The sequence below is a fragment of the Chelonia mydas genome, chromosome 21 (assembly GCF_015237465.2).
Source record: "Chelonia mydas isolate rCheMyd1 chromosome 21, rCheMyd1.pri.v2, whole genome shotgun sequence".
In the NCBI taxonomy this organism is placed as follows: domain Eukaryota; kingdom Metazoa; phylum Chordata; order Testudines; family Cheloniidae; genus Chelonia; species Chelonia mydas.
In genome coordinates, this window is record NC_051261.2 from 2,433,918 (window position 1) to 2,454,569 (window position 20,652).

Sequence of the window (20,652 nt, forward strand, 5' to 3'; positions counted from 1 at the left end):
TTGGGGGAAGCTGCTTCTCAATCACTCAGCTGTTTTCTGTTCTATGAAAAATGGAATAATTTAGAGCAAGTTTTCAAAAGCAGATACTAATCCCAGCGTTCCAAGTATAACAAGAAGAAACTGGCCCCAACAGAAAGAGACAAAGATTGCAAGTGATTTTCTCTCACGTCGGTGCAAATCTTTTATTTATCGTTTAATACACCATCCATTCATACACCTGTGGTACAAACTCTAGGAACCTGCCACAAAGCATTAAAGCACAACATACCTACTATTCCTTAGACATTTGCATTTTTAACTCTAATATTTCATCTCCAACCAGACAAAATGTCTCAGCAGTCACAATACTAACAAATTTAACAATACTAAAAATAAAAAAAAAAGGAGAGAGAGAGAGAGAGAGAGAGAGAAAGAACTAACTGGATTAGCTGTTCTGTAAAAATGCAGATGTCTGTTAACCACACTTCCAGGGAAAAGAAAAGCCAAAAAAAAAAAAAAAATAAAGTTCTCTTAGAGGGAACATGGAATCTTTGGGTTTAAAAAAATTACTTACACAGAAAATCTGGCCTTCTTGAGATTTCTGTAAGGGATCATGTAAACTCATTCCAGATATTAAAATCTAAGCGTATAGGCCCATTGCTATGTGGAGATCAGCAGCAGGCATGTGTGGGAGATGCGTCTTCTCTTGCATTTGTTACAGCTTGCAGCGCAGCAGCGTGAGCTGTTACCAGATCTGATAAACTTACTGAAGTACCTGGAGTGCTGTATAAGGGTGCAGGGAAAATACTCGCAACACCACCGGCCTGTATTTATAAAGGGGCTTTCAGGGCTAGGAAATTTTCCAACCAGTACAATTACAGTGACTCCCAAACAGAACTATATAATTGAACCACTAATGTGGTTTAATTCAAATGACCTACCAGTAAATGCAGTAACAGGAAGTTTATATGGTAGGGAACACAAAACACAAAGAGAATGCAATTTGTTCAATAGTTTTCCTTGAGGCTAGAAAACCTGTTAACTTTGAAAGCCCTAGCAAAATGCCACACTGGTTTGGAAACCACCTACTTGGCATACAACCACATTTAGGTTTTTGTATGCTACCGTTTCATCAATCTCATCAGTTCTCCCTTAAGCATTTTGCATTTCTTTTCCAATCTTGTAGCTGAGGATTTTGTTCCAGTCAATCTTGGTGCGAGTCACGGGCAGCTGCCGACGCAAGGCTTTGAACGTGGTGTCGGACATAGTCTGATAGTTTTCACTGATTGCCGTCTGCAAGAGCAAGCGCATTGAAAGTGTTTGTCTGAGCAGAACGACTACAGCAGGAGGATGGATGCTTTCAAAAAGCTTTACTCAGTATTAAAGCCAGGCATGCTAGTTACCAACTAACTGATAAAGCAAACTTAGCGGGGGAGAGAGAGTGAGTGTGTGTGTGTTGAGAAAGGGTCTCTCTTGCCTTCTCCTCCAGTGAATTTATTTGCAAAAGGCCTTGTGGTAGGGCCCCTTCTTACCCACAGAACAAGCACTGCATGGGAAGCTGTAGCAGACCTTTCCTTAGCAAAGGTTCTTAGGGCATGGCTACGCTCGAAACTTGGGAGCGCTCCCACGGCAGCGCTTTGAAGTGCGAGTGTGGTCGTGCGCCAGCGCTGGGGGAGAGGTCTCCCAGCGCTCCTGGTACTCCACCTCCACGAGGGGATTAGCACAGCTCCCAGCGCTGGGGCACTGTTTACACTGGCGCTTTACAGCGCTGTCACTTGCAGCGCTCAGGGGTGTGTTTTTTCACACCCCGAGCGAGAAAGTTGCAGCGCTGTGAAGTACCAGTGTAGCCATAGCCTTAGTCACAGGGAGGTGGAGAGGAGAGTTCAGGCTCCCTGACTCACCTGCTCCCTGGCCTTTCTGCTGAGCTTGCCAACAGCTCTATCCAGTGTGATCGTCTCATGAATTGGAATCAGTGACTTTGCACTTTCCAGGCCCCACTCCAGTTTTCTTGTTAATATCCTAAACTGCTGACTTTATTTCATTTGTTTTTAAACATTTATATAGCCCCGTAACTGCGCCTGGTGGCTTACAGATAAACTACTGTCCCTGCTCCAAAGAATTTACAATCAAAATCAGATAAACTGACTATGAAACTAGAAACAGAAGGTAGAGAAGAAAGGACAAGGGGTGGAACAAAACTAGAGCATTAATCTCTCATGTTCTGATTGTTTGTAAATAGAGGGAAACAGCTTTTAAAATATCCATGAAAATAAACAAGCCTAATGGAATCCCATGGATCCCTGCTAAATTCTCTTACCTGATACTCATTTTCCGCATGTTCTATGATTTTAATAAATTCCTTGGCTGTTTGGACATCATTCTACAGAGTAAGAGGAATGAAATTTACTTTCAAGTTCAATCAAAAGCCTGAATATAAAAATCTATTAAATGGGTTTCCTTCTAGAATGAAATTCTGTAAATACTTAGCTCATCGGTGATTAGGGAAAGAGAAAGCTGACAGTTTCCGACCTACATCAGGCCAGTACCCATTAGCAACTGGGCTGCTGCTAAGCAGGGTGCAGCAGGGAAGAGAGGTAAGTGAAGCTGACATTAAACAACTGAAAGACAGGGCTGCCCTCTAGTGAGCAAAAGAGAACTGGGCATTCTCGATACAGAACAGACTTGTGAGCAGACACTACTGCCCGCCTTTTTCTTCCAGCCTAATTGTCATTACAAGACTAAAGTTACCTTCTCTTCTGAGGACTCCCAAGCACTTGTTGCAACTACATTTGCCTGACCTTGGTGCTGAAGAATCAAGATTTTTCAGAAATGTGCTGTTGTATTTTGGTTCAAATTCTCCCTTTTCCTCCCATAGGGAAGAGAAGGCAACTAGTTTCCCCCAAGGCATACATGACCCCTACTCTAAACTTGAAGAGCATACAACTAACACCCTGCAGCGTGCCTCTCACTACAGTCTTTAGTCTACAAGCAGTGTAAGAAGCTGGGTTTCCCACATGCCCCGTATGTGTTGCTGCTCAATGACTGATCAAAAGCCTTTACAGTAAGTGACACAAGAGTGGAGTCATATTTGAGAGTATAGCTGCCTTTGGGGACATAAATCAACACAAAAGAGCTGCTGAAATGTTGTAAATTCTCCATACTCACTGAAACCGTTAGAGAATCTTGGATGTCTTTATGGCTAACTAGCTGCACGTTGCCATCTTCATAGTAATGAACCTGCACAAAGAAAGAACACGCACAGTTTATAACTCACATTATATTGTGGTAATACCTAGAGGCCCCAACCGAGCCAGACCTCCATTATGCTAGGCGCTGTCCACAGATGCGGCCAAAGAACAGGAGAAACTCACAACAATATTGTGACAGGTTTCTCAGCCTGCAGTGGAGACTAACCAAGGCTGGATGGATTTTCCTAGGGATCTTATTCTCAGCCAGGACCTTTCAATATTATGCTAATGCAGTAAACACTCATTACCGCTGGGATGAGAGCAGGCAATAAAGGGTTCACTGGACAACTTGTAGGCTTACTCCTGGTTAGCAGGGACCAGAAGTGAAGTGCAGAGCTTGGATTCACATGGTAATACAATCCACTAACACTAAACCATCAGGCCAGACTTTAGCTATTATAACTTTCAAAGGATTCCATTTCTTTAGCATTTCAAACAGCCGATGCACAATTCAGCAGTCATGAAGCGTCGTAGTTTAAAATGGCATCTTTGTGGACACCTAAGGATTTACTTTTTGAGTCAAATCCACAAGAACCCCTTGAGAAGCAGCAATGCAATCGATGTGATTGTTGCTGAGCAGTGTAACTAACCTGGATCTTCAGCACTGCAACCACCTGAGCCGCAGGGGGCGTGATGGTAAATTTCCACTCTGATCTCCAACGGCCATTCCTAAAAAGAACCAAAGCAGAAACGGACTGGGAAAGAGCCCAGCGTGCTGCCTCTGCTCTTCTCCCCGCACCCTGTGGCCATATTCAAAGGCCTCACCGGGCACCTCGTTCCCTTGGTGCAGTGCAGTTCAAGGCAATGATGCACCAGTACAGCTTGGGCTCCGAAACAATGAGGGCTACAGCTCCCTGGCTTCACTAGTGCCTTTTTCACTGGCTGGTTCATGGAGCAGCACAGGGGCCTCTCTCAGAGCAATTTCATACAGCCTGCCAGGGAGGCAGGCCAGAAGCAGAAGCTATCGGGAAGTGGGCAAGAGAGGAAGCAGAGCACTTGTTCTGGATCAGCCTACTGCTTGTGCTCAAAGGGCTAGAAAAGGAAGGAGTGTGAATACTTTAAAATATTCTTACCAGAAGTTTTTGGGCTGAAACTGGTGGCTCTCAATACAGGCAATAATTGTCTGCTGTCCATCTACAGTCTTGCCGTAAACCTGAATTCATAAAGAAATGAAAAATAAGCATCATAGTGCCATGTTCCTGCTGCGTGTATTACACCAGCTTTGTGGTCCTAATCCCGGTAACACTAGATGGAGCTTCAATATCCTGCTATATCACAGCGCTGAGAGCGCGCAGACCGTGCACGTACACCTTGTCTATGCATGTACACATTACTTCCCTTTCCTGGTCAGCTTAACACTGGAGAGGGCTGCCAGGTGCATTAGTGCATATTTACCCACAGGTGATTGAGGTAATTAAGGGAAACATTTTGCCACTAGTTTACACATGATATGAATGTGCACACAAAATCTTGGAACCCTCTTGTCTTTGCTGTACAAAAATAAGGACCTACAAGACAGACACTAATGAAGATAAGGAGTACTTGTGGCATCCGATGAAGTGAGCTGTAGCTCACGAAAGCTTATGCTCAAATAAATTTGTTAGTCTCCAAGGTGCCACAAGTACTCCTGTTCTTTTTGCAGATACAGACTAACACGGCTGCTACTCTGAAACTAATGAAGATGCGAGCTCAAAATGCAGTACAAAGTTTCCCGTGGGGCTCACAGGCCTGGGGCAAAGACCCATCAATGAAATAAGGCAGGTACTTAACAGTACAAACACCATTGGGATAGTGCTCTTTCACATATGCCCTCAGCACACTGTCACAGGCATCTCTCCAGGGCTTTAGAGCGGCTTCTGTGTCCTCAGGGTGGGGGTCGCCTGCTTCTTTCCTTAAATGATCAAACTTAAAGGAAAGTTTGTTCCTTGGGTCCAAAAATCTGCCATTGCCCAGGTCACCGTGTTCTGTAATTAAGACCTGAAAAATAAAGGGGAAGATCAAAGCGCTTCCTTATGCTGATTTAAATGTCATTTTGCTCTTCTGGGGCTCTTGAGAGCAAGTTTGCTCAGTTTCACCCCAAGGCACTATTTGTTTCAGATGAAACCTTATGATCTGAAGTGCCCTCTCCTTTGCAAGGACATTAATGGTTCTGTGGTTCACTTAATGATTTGGGGTTTGCTCTGAGGTCCTTGGAGAAACTTTCCCTCTCACCATGGTTATGTTGTAGCTATCCAGCCCAAAGATGGCTGCATTCACTGATGTTGTTTATAGAATGCTTACAAGGTTTTTTGGGATCCTTTGTACGAAATACAAACATCAATTATTCTGCTTCTGTCACACTCTAATAGGATAACTCAAGCCCCATTTCTTTCTCCTTCCTAGAGGGAAGGGTGGGTGTACCTCAGGGTTCCATCATTTTCCTCTCTCTTCTTCCTTCCATAAGCCTGTATGTTGCAGCAACTCCTCCTCTGATCAAGGAGGGAGAGTAGATGTGGTTACTTCACTATGTATCAGGTTTAGGCTGGGGTGAATGGTCTTGAACAGCACAACAGGGCATTCCCTGCCCCACCAGAAGATCAGTCATCTCAGAAGCCAGACCAAGCAGAAGAGCCAAACCTCTTTCTCACAGGTTGTACAGCTTCTGTCAAATCTGCTTCTGTTGGCAGCCTAGTACTGCTATACTTCCCATGCCTGCACCACTTGACCAAACCCTCTCGCACAAGTGGACACTGGGATGCAGTTCCTGTATCAGTACTGAGCTCAGAAACCAGAGGCAGCCAAGCCTGCTTTCAGTCTCCAACAGGGCCCACATTCTTCCTCTGAAAAAAGGAAATTAATTGTACCCTTTGTGAAACTTCAGTCTGTAAGTATCAAGAGGCAAAAAAATTCCCAGATCATCTTTTGGAGGCAAATGGGAAGTTTTTTAGTTTGTGTTTTTACACAGGAGAAGGGAATGCAGAAAGGCTGAAATGATATAATGGGAGAGCCAATATATTTGGAATAATTGGATAAGGAGGGGTTTGGTATAGATGGAAATGGAAAAAAAAAACATATGCTATTTTTTAAGAGTCTGATATTGAAACCAATGGGAGCTGGGAGCATGCAGCATCTGAGAGCTGCTAAACAGCCCTAAAAGAAAAGCATTCTTTGCTCACTCTGCCTCAGGCAAGACTTCCACTGGCTTTAGCAGGGAATTGTGCCTAAGGAAGGAGTATTGAATTTAGTTAGCAATAGAGAGCATGGTCAGTCGGAGGCTTTTCTGTAAGAAGTGAAGTTTGCTAAGTACTGAGTGCAAAGAAAAGTGTTAGGTGATCAGATGATCATATTTTCAACCTAACCCTAACTTCCCACCCAGGTCAGTATGAAAGGCCATCGTAATGCCTGCAGTGATGGGTACCAACGTGAAAACCTGCAAAGACAGGCAGCAAAACTTCGCCTTACCTGATCATCATACCCCTCGATCTTCACCGGAGTGAACTGATCCATGTTATACTGGGCAAATGCACTGTTAATAATGGAAAAAAAGGTAAGCTTTACCTGTGCAATCTTTATTATTTATATTTTCACTGAGGGACTAATGAATAGAAATACCAGTACAGAGAAAATGTCCATATTAATACTTTCATAGACAGTGGCCTTGGGAATATTTTTTGGTGTGATATCTAAGGTATGACTTGACCTGGGGTAAATGACTAGTTTCCTGTGATGGGAGCAACATGAATACTTTGAGATCTTTGGTATAGAGCAACCAACTATCACTAAGGCCAGGTCTACACTACAAACTCCCAATGGTGTAACTACGTTGCTATGGGGTGTGAAAAATCCACACCCTGAGCAACGTAGATACACCAACCTAGCCCCCAGTGTTAGGTTAGACAGTGCTAGGTTAAAAGGAGAGCTTCTCCCATCCACATAACTACCGCCTCTCCCTTTGGCGTAGTAATATCTTCACTAAAGTGTTACAGTGCTTTAGCTGCAGCACTGTACGTGTCCCAAGCCCTCCGTCCAGCTTGCCTGGGGGAAAGAGAGACTGGCGTGCCCAAGGGGACTGTCTGTGATGCCACAGTACGACTGTTGTTGTGCTTCAGGAATTCACACTTGTTACTGGGTTGGTGAAAGCCAATTATAGACCATACAACTAGTTTGGGGTCTTGGCTCTGCTTCTTGACACCTGCCCGCCCTGAGGATGGCATTCATGACTGTGAGCCACTCCAGACAGCGTGACAGGTACCAGTCCTGTGGCGGTTTGAACAAAGATGAATCATTCCTTAGATGCTAAAAGGTTACAATATATATATGTTGGCTCTCTCTAAAATCCTGTTTAGATTCTATTAAAACAAAAGTAGTTCTGCTTAGACTTTTGGGAGAGGTGTTTTGATTGGGAGGGGGAAATTACAGTACATCGCCCCCTCCACCAACACCACAACTGATCGCAATTCACATCATTATGTCATTAGACTGAAAAAACACACACTTACACACTTCCTTAAAATGTTCTGAAGCCTGTTTTAAACAACACTTACTGTGCCGCCCCTTCCCTGAGAAGATTGTCATTGTTAAGCAGTAACCGGACATCTAGAGAAAAGAAAGTGTTCAGACAGAGTATCAAATGTCTATCTTTGCACCCTAAAACTGAAATGGAAGCAGAGGCTCAACAAACATTACAGTAGCTGTAAATCATTTTATTAAACAGTGTGTGGTTGTATAATGGAACTAATTTCTTCCCTCCTAGCTGTCTGTGTGATGATTCTGATTAAAGACTGGTAAAGCACAACCATACTAGGCAGACGGGCTAGCCTACTGGTCATTACAAGTAACTGTCGCTATAGTGGATAGAGCACTGGACTGGAACTCAGGAGACCTGGACTCTATTGGCCTGCTGGCCACTTACCTCCATGCCTCAGTTTCCCCATCTGTAAAATGGGGATAATGATGCTTTGTAAAGTTCTTTGAGATCTACTGATGAAACTCTATATAAGATTACTATTAGTAGTAGTAGTAGAATAAGAATTAAACATTTTCCCATTATACTCTCCATTTTCATACATTCACAGCTTTTTGAAACATGTACCTTTCGGGCTCTAATTTTCTCTTTCTTGGTCACTGTTCAAAACAACTTTTTAAAATTATTATTATTAAGTTAAAGAATTTCTTTAGCCACTTTTGGGTTATGGTAGAATGAAAGTAAACCAAAAACCCTTCTGGCTCTAACAAAATTCCAGCCACACCATTGTTGAACAGTGAAAATGGCTCCTGTGGTGTTTTCAGATGATGGAGTCCAAAATATATTACATAAATGGAAAGCTAGTTACTATTATGTCTCCATAACATAAACTTCAGAGTACTTGATCATATCCCTCTACAATCAGATGTTACATTTGTCTGGTAAAAGCCACTTTAGAGTATTTACTATTCATCACAATACCATCAAGTCAATGCTGTACCAAAGTAGCAGAGTGAAATAGCATCCAGACAAAGGATTTTGCATTCATATGAATGGCTTCAAACAGTTCAGATCAAGCCTGAAAGGTACTAAGGAAACACAATAGAACAACATCCACGGGTCATGCACACATAAACAAAGATCACAAAAAGATTTACTTGTTTCAGAGTAGCAGCCGTGTTAGTCTGTATTCGCAAAAAGAAAAGGAGTACTTGTGGCACCTGAGAAACTAACAAATTTATTTGAGCATAAGCTTTTGTGAGCTACAGCTCACTTCATCGGATGCATTCAGTGGAAAATACAGTGGGGAGATTTACGTTAAACCTAGGATCCTAGGCCTTGACTCCACAAATGGCTGATTTGTGTACCTCAATTATGAGGTGCTTAAGTTGGGACCCTTTAACATGGTCTGATTTTCAGAAAGTGCTGAGCATCCAGCCTCTTGTAAGGTGTCCCAAGTCAGTATTTAAAATCATTAGCCACTTTTAAAAAATCTTGGCCGTAAAAAGTATAGCCCCTCTGCCAACCATATTTTGTGAGGTACGTTAAATACTTTCTGATAATAGCTGAAACCTTGAAAATCCTATGAACTATTTAAATTTTATTTTATTTACTCACCATTAAACACTTCATTAAATTCTCCTGGTGGTGCATGAGTGATGAATTTTGCAGCTATATGCACCTGCAGTAAAGCACAATAGTCATCAGACTAAATTCAATAAACAGTGCAAGTTTTTTTGTTTAGGTACCAACAAACTACAACAGATTTACACCAGCATAGCTCACTAGCAGAACTGAGTGTTACGGTTACAGATAGTGCTACTATTTATGGAGAGATTTAGGCACAAATTTTCAAAAGCGTCCTTTAGTTAAAGCTCGACAGAATTTGATTTTTGTCTTTTTATAATTTTGATGGATAATACTGATGTTTAAGTATTTTTTAAATTTTTATCTGTGTAAATTTTCACAGTTGCACAAAATTATAGTTTTCTGCATTCATTTTGATGGTCATAAATTTAAAGTTTCACAATTGTAGGAAATTATGAGGGGGTCAGGCAATTATTATTCAGTGACAGATGTTGAAAGTCAAAAAGTTAAAGCTTTTTAACAGTTAAAATACAAACTGTCAATATCATATGCCAAAATACACAGCAAATACCCTTAAATCAAACTCTAATGTTCCCAAATAGCATTTTTCTTACTTTCCCCATCTGTAAAGTTTGATCATCAAAGAAAATATTGTGTGTGTGAAATGAAATTGAGGGTTACTGACATTTACTGATAAAAATCTAATCCTTCTAAGCCTACCATTAGCTTTGTGTGGCTTCCAGTTCTGGGGACCCAACTTGAGACTTTGGGCCCGATTTTTCAGAGTATCTGAGCACCCACAACTCTAACTGAAGTCAGATGCTCAACACCTCTGATAAATCAGTCTCTAGGACTCCCAAGATGGTCACCCAAAATTTGTGAACACTTGAAAACATGGACTTTGCTTTGTAAACACCCTTTTTGATCACAAACATCACCTCAAACACCAAACTGCTCAGCCTGCACAAGTGCACACACAATTAGCCAACATTCTCCCTTTAAAAATAAGCTAACCGTCTTCTTGTGACCTAACAAAACACCACGGAGTTCCACTGCTTGGAACTACCTGGCGGTCCATATGTCGATTACGTACCGAGTGAGTTACTAAAGTCCTGAAAGGGATGGAGAGGAGGGGCCTGCTACTAGATGATAGCCTACTGGATAACTGTGTAGCTAAGAAGTGTAATATACACTGAAAGAATTGAGGGTTGCCTGTGATGTAATTGCTTTGCTGCTGCTGACTGGTAGGAGGAGGAGATGCCACTGACCATCAGGAAACAAGCAGCACATGATAGCTGAGAGAGGAGATCCTTTCCAAGAAGGAAGACAAATACCCTCTCCCCACCAAGTACCATGGGACTAGAAGTTTGCATAAAGATGTAATCCTGCCTACTTTAAACACAATTAGTTATGCTTTACAGGCTTCAAAGGGAAAGTAACTGAAGTCATAAGAACTCGTGGAAGAAACAGTAAAGATACAAAGTGAGAAAGCAGAGAGTGATGGAAACGTACAAAGTACAAAAGTGGACAGTGATGTAAAGTTACAAAATGAAATTGAGATGTCAGCAGAGGGAGACCCTGCCTTAGAAACAAGCCTCCAGAGTTCAACAAGTGATTTCTCTTGCATCCCCTGTTGTGCGATTCTGGTGAATCCCACCACCCTGAACTGTGGGCACACCTCCTGCCAACGCTGCCTGGCTTTGTGATGGCTATCCTCCAGAGCAAACACGTGTCCAGAGGTGAAAGTTATTCTCAAGCTAGCTATTAAAACATTATTTCCTGAGCATGCTGTAAAGAGAATAGGCCTGATTAAGCAGAGCAGTGATACAACCCATGGCCTTAAGGCTTTTCACAAACATTGGAAGGATCAGAGAGTTAGTCAGCAGTGAGGCCAGGCACTTATCTCTCAGTTTTTGACCTGTTCAGCTACTGTGGGACCCTCTTGTTCTTGCAATCTAGAGAGCAGGAGCCACAGTCTAGAAAAAAGTAGCCATAATGAAACTTTTTTACTGGAGCTAGAGCATCTCAAAATACTTAAGTAAAAGCAGCCATAAAACCTTTGGGAATACAAAGCAGCAAACCCTAAGCCAACATTATTTCTGCTGCATGCACTGAATACCTCTTTAAAACTCAGGATATCGTGTATGTATACTACTTTGATTACACAGGTACATCTCCATCTTTCATCCACACAATATGACCTGTGCAAGAAGACCATGGAGCGAATATGGTCAGGAAACTTTCAGACCTAAGACCTCCTACTTGGAAACAAGGGAGAAAAATTTCTATTAAAGCTCACCTGAGCCTAGCAATTAGTTGCTGAATTTGCACGGAGTTGACTAGGGATTCACTATTGGACACCATGGTTTAGCATTATCAGGGATCCTAGCAATCCATTTGCCATGGAAAAAATATGGAATTTGCATTTTTACAGTGAATCTTAAGTTTTTACATTTTGTAAAAAAATAAAGATGTATAAAGTAAAACCCCATTTATCCGAGTCTCCATAATCCAGCTCTCTGTATTAACAGAACCACCAGATGCCCAATGCTGACAGCTCTTGTGGTCAGCCCCGGGGTGGCTGGGGCACAGGCGGTCAGTCCCTGCGCAGCTGGTGGTTCGGTTAATATGGAAAGCCAGATAATGGAGGCTTGGATAAATGGGGTTCTACTGTATATCAATAAAACATTGATACCTATATATATTGTGGCTAGGGAAACTAGTTCAGTGTTTCATTTTAACCATGGAAAAACATGGATTTTTATCAGGTTTTTTTAATCTGAGAATTTTTTTTTTTTAATCATGGAAAGCTAAGATCTCTGATCATTAGTAATGTCATGTTACTCTCTCGTCTGGAATTATTGTTCATTTGGGGTCTCCGGTTAAAGAAAAAACTGAAGACAATTCCACACAGAACGTGGAACCATTTCTGGCATGTGTCAATAAAGGGAGTTGGTGCCATTCTGTGAAACAATGTTAATTCATTTGTCTAGAACTGTGTATTTCACTGAAAGTTGTACTATGGGCCTAACATGAAGCTTCACAACGTAGTGAAAGAATTAAGGCATCTGGAATCAGAAGGACTATGATAAAGATCTGAGCAGGCTGATATCAGAAGAAAGTAATACCTGAGATTTCCTGAACTTTGAAGTGGGAAAGGAAAATCAAAACCACCAGTGAGTTCTAAAATGTATTAAATGCTAGTGTGTTGTATCATCTGAATTCACGTGGCTTTGGTACTAAGGCAAATTTGTTTCAGTCTAAACAGTTTTCCTAATTCCAAGATAGGCTTTATGGTTTGCACAGTACCTGAGGGAATATAATGTTACTGGAAAAAGAAAAGGAGTACTTGTGGCACCTTAGAGACTAACCAATTTATTTGAGCATAAGCTTTCGTGAGCTACAGCTCACTTCATGAGCTGTAGCTCATGAAAGCTTATGCTCAAATAAATTGGTTAGTCTCTAAGGTGGCACAAGTTCTCCTTTTCTTTCTGCAAATACAGACTAACATGGCTGTTACTCTGAAAAATGTTACTGGACAGGACTCTGGAGACAAATAGACTCAGCCACACAATTACACAGCTCCCTTTGAGGCTTATATAAAACACACCACTTTTTTCCACTTAGTTTTACAGTTATTCATAACTTTCAATTATGGCAAAAGCTGGCTAAGGCTTTCTTTCTGGATAGGGCATTACATTCATTGTCTTCAGCCAATACAGCAAGTATTGTTTTAAATTTGTCCTGTAAAGGCCATTTTGAATAACAAACTAAAGTAGTACAAATATCAAATTAATCATTAAATTAATTAATCTGCAGGAGCAGAGTTGAGAGGCCAACCCCCTTCAAAAACACTTTTCTGGCTTCTAGCTTGCAATTCTACATCCTTAGAAGGGATTTAAAACATTTCACTGACATAGGAGGCATTGCCATGCTTTCTTGGTGCTTTCCCATCCTACCAGCATCACCTCCATCTTAGTTGGACTGAGCCTGAGCAAGGTGCAAGCGTCACAGATACTTGAAAAGCAAAAACTATTTATACTTATTTATTTTAAAAAATTATGTTTTTTTTAATGCCCAAAATATTTACATTAGTTTGAGCGCAACTGACAAAAGAATAAAAACGCATAAACAAGAGCATGAAGCGGGATGGAATGTTTGCCCACCTTTCCAGTCTGGGGGCATGTCTTCACTAGCAACGTTAAAGCTGCCCCGGCAGCTCTGTAACATGGCTGTGTAGTTGCGGCACCAGCGCTGGGGGGCAGCTCTCCCAGCACCATAAAAAAACCACCCTCACAAGGGAAGTAGCTCCCAGCGCTGGGAGCGTGGCTGGGTGCACTGTCTACACTGGCACTTCACAGCGCTGAAACGTGCAGCGCTCAGGGGGTGTTTTTTCACCCCCCTGACCGAGAAAGTTGCAGCGCTGTAAAGTGCCAGTGTAGACAAGCCCTTAGTTTCCTTCTGCTTTTTGCTGAAGCATGACAGACATTTAGAATTGCTAAAATGTGTTTTTTCATTGTTTAATAAAATTCTACTAGCTAAATAACTCTCATCCTAGTTAGAGTATCTAATATCCATATAACTTCTGAAAATGTGTAACAGAAAGCATTAGACTATCCTTGACTGTGATCAGGATTACTGGATAGTAACTAATATGGATACTGCTGTTCCAGTTTGCCCTGTAGACTTTACTGTGAGTCCTACCCTACATGACTGATGTGTGTGCTTTTCTTAAAAAGTATAAGCATAAACATAAGGCATGTCACTCTGTAAATGTTAAAGCGTTACTACAACTGCTGTACTCACACAACTTCATCTAACTGATGCCAAGATCCATGTCAATAGGAAGGATCACAGCAGGGAATACAGTCCCCCTACTCCACTTCCCCAACTGGACACAGTTTGCTCTCTTCCAACTGAGCTCCTAAAATGGCAGCTGGATAAAATGGCCATTAAAAATAATTATGCAGTGTCTATATTTATGCAACATCTTGGTAATTAGATAAATGATGTGGCTGGTCATTAATGCAGCTGCACAACTGCATTGTACTTGGGGCCCTGATAAAGTGGGGCCTTATTATAGTTAGGAAGACATAACCACCTCTCTTTTGGTATTATATCCCACTTTAGACCCAAATTCTGCTCTGCACCTAAAATAGTTTGCTTCCTAAAAGACTAAGTCCAGGACTCAAACCCTGAATAAACCACAACTCCTACATACACTTCAATCTGTAAGTAACTTCGCCCACTTTAGTAAGATTGGTGAAGTTAACTAGACACGACAGTGATTGACAAATCTACATTTAGGATAAGTGCCATTAAAACAGCAGCCACGAGCAAAACACACACTGCAAAGACATGTAATCCTTTTTATAAAGTGTAACTTTATCCTCTCTCTCCTCTCCCTTTGCTCTGGAGCAATTGAAAAAAAAAATGGAAGAGAGCATTATTCTACACAACTGAAAACAGCAATGCCTACTCATGAAATGGAAGAAGCAGACTTTGTATTTGGTAAAGAAATTAATCCTATATATCAAGCTTCTGCACTGTTGTCACTTCAGAGTCTCTTCGCCTTCAAGTGTCAGCACACTGATAGCATGTTCATCTGCAGAAGTATGAAACTAACTATTTCTGCAAAACTGACCTACTTCCGGGCTCATCATTACCATTTCAGGTATCTCTGCAGAGTGTTAGCTTCTGCTAACTTCCTCTTTCTGAAATGGGGAAAGCATCAAGTAGTGAAGTCACCTGACCGCTATTTTTTTTTTTAAATAGAAGCAGAAAAAAGGGTGACAGTACAAAGAATTCATAAGAAGCCAGAGCAATATACATTCAAAGAGTCTTGAATATGCTGCATATGGTTCAATTATCCAACATTTACCTATGACTATGAGGGACAATGAATAGATAGGTTTCAGAGTAGCAGCCGTGTTAGTCTGTATTCGCAAAAAAAAAAAAAGGAGTACTTGTGGCACCTTAGAGACTAACCAATTTAGTTGAGCACAAGCTTTCGTGAGCTACAGCTCACTTCATCGGATGCATCCGATGAAGCTCACGAAAGTTTATGCTCAAATAAATTTGTTAGTCTCTAAGGTGCCACAAGTCCTCCTTTTCTTTTTAATGAATAGATAGTTTTAGATGTGACAAACCAGATTAGTTCATTTTGCTTGGTTTCTCAGTGATGTGCACTGATTTTTTTATCTTTTTAAAGTCAGTGCAGTTAAAGCTAAGCATTTAAAAAGAGAAAGTGTATGCAAGACAAATAATGCCCTAAATTTGTCTGCAAAGAGTTTGCAAGGTTGTTTATCGGTTAGAACAGAAGACTATGAGCTTTGACTTCTATTCCCAGCTCTGCCAATGTCAGCGATGCCACAGGCAACTCGTTTAATCTCTGTCTCAGTTCCCTTCTGATTCCAGCAGGTTTAAAATTGGGGAAACACCTACTAAAAGGGGTAAATGGTGGCTTAGTTTATTTTGTTAAAATCTTCAGCTGAAATTCAGTAATGAACTACAAAGTACGAATAGCTGAAAATGGTAGGAATTTATTCAAAAGAAGGAAATATACAATCTTATGGTTAGAATTTATACTATATAACATTGAGCAAGCTACCCTAACTAAAGGACTATGGGTTATTCTGATGTAAGTCTCTCTTAATTTCTCTTGTTGAAGTTGTCCCATTTTGTATATCTAATTAAACATGCATTAGCCCACAGACAGCATGAGTGACTCTATAAATCAGTAGTTAGGACACTCACCTGATAGGATTTGAACCAGGATTTCCCACTTTTCTCATCAGGCAGAGGTGGGGTAATTGAACCAGGGTTTCCCCATCTCACCCGAAAACCCTAACCACGGGGCTAAAGGTATTAAAGGAGGTGGTCACTCCTCCATTCATTTTGTGTAGAATTCAGCATGCTCGGAGTTTGCTTGCAGGGCCCAATCTGGTGAGCACAATAGACAGGGCAACACCTAACTCACTTGGTTTATGATCACACTAGGGCTTAGGTATGAGACAGTGGTGTGCACACCAAAAGGCTGAAACTTAAGCACCTTAGAAACTTTTACAGCAAAAATGTAAGTGCCTACAGGGTTAGGCAGCAGCTGAGTGGGGATTTTGTGAAACACAGCAGAGCCTAAATTTTTATTTTTTTTTGTAGATGGGGCCTCTGTGTTCCTTTGCCTGGTTTGTTCCTTTCTTCTGTTGCAAAGGGTCACTAACCTCATTGATTTAGGAAGAGGCCTGGACTAAAGAAAGCTACAGAAACAGAAGGCCAGAATGACGACAAAGTCCAGGTATCACTTATTGCGTGTTTGGCTTAAAAACTGCTGTTTGCAAATGGAGAAAACTGTTAGAAATTAGCCTTAGAATTGTTCAGAAGAAAGCATATTTTATCCCATACTACTAATTAGACTACATAGTACTTGCACTCAAAGCTATGAAAAGATAAATATATCAGAATTTAAAATACCAGCGTTAGCTAAGTAAAATACGTCTCCATTTTTAGTATCAACATTCAGCAGGTAATTCTAGCTTCCAAGTGAGAGGAAAGCCAGGGTAATACATAAATGAATCTATGAAGTAAATCCTTATGAGCTGAAGCTGGTCAGAAAATTTTAAAAGAATACTGGGGGGTGGAGAGGAAGTGATGAAAAGTTACAGGGAAGGGGGAAAAAAAAAAGTAAAAAATTTATTTTCCCAATGGCAGTTTAAGACACTGAAACAAAAATTTTTGAGTGTTTATGAAGAGCTCTAGTGATGATATTCCATCTTTCTTGTCTTCTACAATCCAAAACCACTGTCAAGCTATTACCTTCTTAGTAGAGTTTATTAAATTATTAGAAGTGAGAGTAAGCAGGAAGTTGTGCAATGTTGATTGCTATCCTTAAAACAAATCTTCCTATCCACATTTCAATTTGTCAAAGTATCTACCCCTTGTGCCACTTCTTGCATATGAAACCCAAGTTTAATCAACGAGAACTCCTATTGCTAGCAGAAGCAGATTAAGGAACTGACACACCCTGACTGACCAGATCTGGAAAGAAAACTGAGAACAACACTATGTCTTTTATACACTGTAGTTAGTAGCAAGCAGGTCATGCTCTGTCTGCCTACACAGTGTGCTGGCAAATTCATGTTCCTGAACATGTCCCAGACTACAGCCATATACTCTCAGGTTATGCAGCTAAATTATGGTTGTAATCTCTTAAATGTTCTGAATTTTCATTGTGTTCTTTTCATAGGGGGCGATCAGAAGAGAATTTAGAAAAACTGAACTAAAGATGATAAAGGCAAAATGAAAGTTTTAGATTGACTACATCTATATTGTCAGTGTATTTGCTTAGTAGGCAAGGCCCTGTCTGCTCTGTTGACACTACATATTCCAATGACTTTTCACAAGAGATGGGGCTCGCCACAAGCCTTCCTCCAACTTGGCGCTTGCTGACTTCCAACCTGAGGTTGGTTCACTCAGCGGTGGGGCAGGAGTTGAGACTTACAAGAAGAGGACAAGATATCAGCAAGAAAATGGACACTTCCAGTTTTTTTCACAGTCACTGAAAAAGATACTTGAAAGAGCATTTGCACAAAAACCTTAGAAGGAAACACTCATCACAGGGAACTGACTGCTCCTCTCCTGGCTCCCCACTAGTGCCTGTCTGGGTCTTCCTCCCAGTGGCACCTGGAAACAGTCCAGATTAACTGTGCTGCCAAGCAGCAATTCCCACCCCATGCCTGTGAAGTAATAAAATGCGGAGGAAGAGCCCACCATTCTCCCCCACTATTAGACAGACTAAAAGGGGAAGGAGGCACTATCCACCACCCCCTCTGAAATGAGCGAGGGGGAGGGGGAATGCTACGAGGAACTGGATGTAGTCTCGTCCCACCGTTGTGGGGTGCTGTGCGTGTCCGGGTGCCATACTGGGTCATGAAATTAGCGTATGGGGTTTTCTCTCTCTCGCTGGGGGGTGACGATCTGCCTCTGGGGAGGCAAGATGACACCGCAGCAGAGGGGGGCGCTGGGGGGTCCCATCGCCCGCTCGAGGGAGATGTGGGGCACTGGGGGGGTCTCTCCGGCGGCATGGCGGGCGTGGGGGACAGTGTCAGCGGGTCTCTTCCCTGGCTGGGGGGGGGGTTCTGGGAGAAGTTTCCCCCCTCGCGATGGGGCAAGGGGCTGTCTGGGGGTCTCCTCCTCCCTACAGCGGGGCCGAGGCCCTGTCCGCAGGGGGCCAGTGGGGGGCGCTACCCCGGGAAGCTCGGGGGAGGCAAGAAACCCTACCCCTACCTTCTCCTCGTCCGACACCCGGTCCTCGAGGTCCGCCATTTTGGATCCTGTGGCTGGGCCCCGCCCCGCCGGCCACCCGTGCAAAGCACGCCGGGAACTGACAGCGGGGGAGCGGCTGGGGCCGCAGGCAACGGCCCATCCGGAAGTGCCGGGCCGGAAGCGCCGCCGGCGCCATCTTGTTTGAGGGCAATCGTGGGTACCGGTAGTTCTCATTGACGCTAATAGGCGCCATCTCGGTCTTGGGCAGTGGATCAGCCCCGCCCTCTACGGGTGCGATGACTTTGGTGCGTGGCGCGTCCCGCACTGTTGGGTGCCGCGGCTCTTAAAGCCCCAGCTCCTGGAGGCAGGGGAAGGGCATACGGAGAGGTTCTGCCCTCCGGGCTGCAAAGGGGAGGGTGGGAACGTGACTGACTCGTTGACGGCATTGCCAGCCATGGGAAAGCAAAAAGGGCACCGCAACTACTTCCCAATCGCACGATTTGTGCTTCCTTGGGGCTGGCGTGTACTGCGTTGGGGGGCCCCACGCACGCCAGAGGGGTGAGTCCTAGGCCTGACACTGACACAGCCAAGCCTCATCCCCGGGCCGCGCGGGAAGGCAGGCCCTTCGTATAGGGGACCCCTCAAATTTCTAGTGTGGGACATGCACCCCCAAATCCCCAGAGCAGGGCACGCACCCCCAGTACTGTGTGCGTCCCCAATGAGTGTAGCACCCCCCCCCCCGCAGTCCCCGAGCAGGGCACGCACCCCCAGTACTGTGTGTGTCCCAAACGAGTGTAGCACCCCCCCACCCACAGTCCCGAGCAGGGCACGCACCCCCAGTGCTGTGTGCGTCCCAAATCAGTGCAGGACACCCCCACCCCCCACAGTCCCCGAGCAGGGCACGCACCCCCAGTACCGTGTGTGTCCCCAATGAGTGTAGCACCCCCCCCGCAGTCCCCGAGCAGGGCACGCACCCCCAGTACTGTGTGTGTCCCAAATGAGTGTAGCACCCCCCCCCCCCGCAGTCCCCGAGCAGGGCACGCACCCCCAGTGCTGTGTGCCTCCCCAATGAGTGTAGGACACCCCCCCCCCGCAGTCCCCGAGCAGGGCACGCACCCCCAGTACTGTGTGTGTCCCCAATGAGTGTAGCACCCCCCCCCCGCAGTCCCCGAGCAGGGCACGCACCCCCAGTACTGTGTATGTCCCCAATGAGTGTAGCACCCCCCCCCCGCAGTCCCCGAGCAGGGCACGCACCCCCAGTGCTGTGTGTGTCCCCAATGAGTGTAGCACCCCTCCCCAGTCCCCGAGCAGGGCACGCACCCCCAGTACCGTGTGTGTCCCCAATGAGTGTAGGACACCCCCCCCCGCACAGTCCCCGAGCAGGGCACGCACCCCCAGTACCGTGTGCCTCCCCAATGAGTGTAGGACACCCCCCCCCCGCAGTCCCCGAGCAGGGCACGCACCCCCAGTACTGTGTGCGTCCCCAATGAGTGTAGGACACCCCCCCGCGCAGTCCCCGAGCAGGGCACGCACCCCCAGCGCTGTGTGCGTCCCCAATGAGTGTAGCCCCCCCCCGCAGTCCCCGAGCAGGGCACGCACCCCCAGTATTGTGTGTGTCCCAAACGAGTGTAGCACCCCCCCACACACCCACAGTCCCGAGCAGGGCACGCACCCCCAGTGCTGTGTGCGTCCCAAATCAGTGCAGGACACCCCCACCCCCCACAGTCCCCGAGCAGGGCACGCACCCCCAGTACCGTGTGTGTCCCCAATGAGTGTAGCACCCCCCCCGCAGTCCCCGAGCAGGGCACGCACCCCCAGTACTGTGTGTGTCCCAAATGAGTGTAGCACCCCCCCCCCCCGCAGTCCCCGAGCAGGGCACGCACCCCCAGTGCTGTGTGCCTCCCCAATGAGTGTAGGACACCCCCCCCCCGCAGTCCCCGAGCAGGGCACGCACCCCCAGTGCTGTGTGCGTCCCCAATGAGTGTAGGACACCCCCCCCGCAGTCCCCGAGCAGGGCACGCACCCCCAGTGCTGTGTGCCTCCCCAATGAGTGTAGCACCCCACCCCCCGCAGGGCACGCACCCCCAGTACTGTGTGCGTCCCCAATGAGTGTAGGACACCCCCCCCTGCAGT

At 44.5% G+C, this 20,652-nt stretch overlaps 1 protein-coding gene and 1 long non-coding RNA gene across 4 annotated transcripts; one reads left to right on the top strand and one right to left on the bottom strand.

The window, feature by feature from the left end:
- Positions 1 to 153: 153 nt before the first annotated feature.
- On the bottom strand, positions 154 to 18,749 carry CAPZA1 (capping actin protein of muscle Z-line subunit alpha 1). Of its 3 annotated transcripts, XM_043533646.1 has the most exons (11): positions 16,015 to 16,067; positions 11,177 to 11,234; positions 9,289 to 9,352; positions 7,751 to 7,802; positions 6,669 to 6,732; positions 4,998 to 5,204; positions 4,301 to 4,380; positions 3,818 to 3,896; positions 3,145 to 3,216; positions 2,297 to 2,359; positions 154 to 1,272 (listed from the first exon to the last, which is right to left on the bottom strand). In XM_043533646.1, the coding sequence occupies exons 1-11, from the start codon at positions 16,050 to 16,052 to the stop codon at positions 1,132 to 1,134; spliced, it is 918 nt and encodes a 305-aa protein (XP_043389581.1). In that variant the 5' UTR covers positions 16,053 to 16,067; the 3' UTR covers positions 154 to 1,131. The 3 variants fall into 3 exon arrangements, with proteins under 3 accessions (XP_043389581.1, XP_037741000.1, XP_043389580.1); XM_037885072.2 differs by lacking the exons at positions 11,177 to 11,234; positions 16,015 to 16,067 and adding an exon at positions 18,541 to 18,749; XM_043533645.1 differs by lacking the exon at positions 16,015 to 16,067 and having other exon boundaries at positions 11,177 to 11,762.
- Positions 16,194 to 18,246, top strand: LOC122463471. Its single transcript, XR_006286884.1, has 3 exons — positions 16,194 to 16,333; positions 16,417 to 16,552; positions 17,501 to 18,246. It is a non-coding gene; the product is annotated as an uncharacterized LOC122463471 (long non-coding RNA).
- Positions 18,750 to 20,652: the final 1,903 nt, after the last annotated feature.

Excerpts from the sequence above, each read along its gene's own strand:
- CAPZA1 (XM_043533645.1), bottom strand. The coding sequence starts at position 11,476 with ATGGTCTTCTTGCACAGGTCATATTGTGTGGATGAAAGATGGAGATGT. Across the intron at positions 9,353-11,176 it reads GTCCCACAGTAGCTGAACAG|GTGCATATAGCTGCAAAATT; the intron begins GTCAAAAACTGA and ends GCTTTACTGCAG. Across the intron at positions 5,205-6,668 it reads TCGAGGGGTATGATGATCAG|GTCTTAATTACAGAACACGG; the intron begins GTAAGGCGAAGT and ends TTTATTTTTCAG.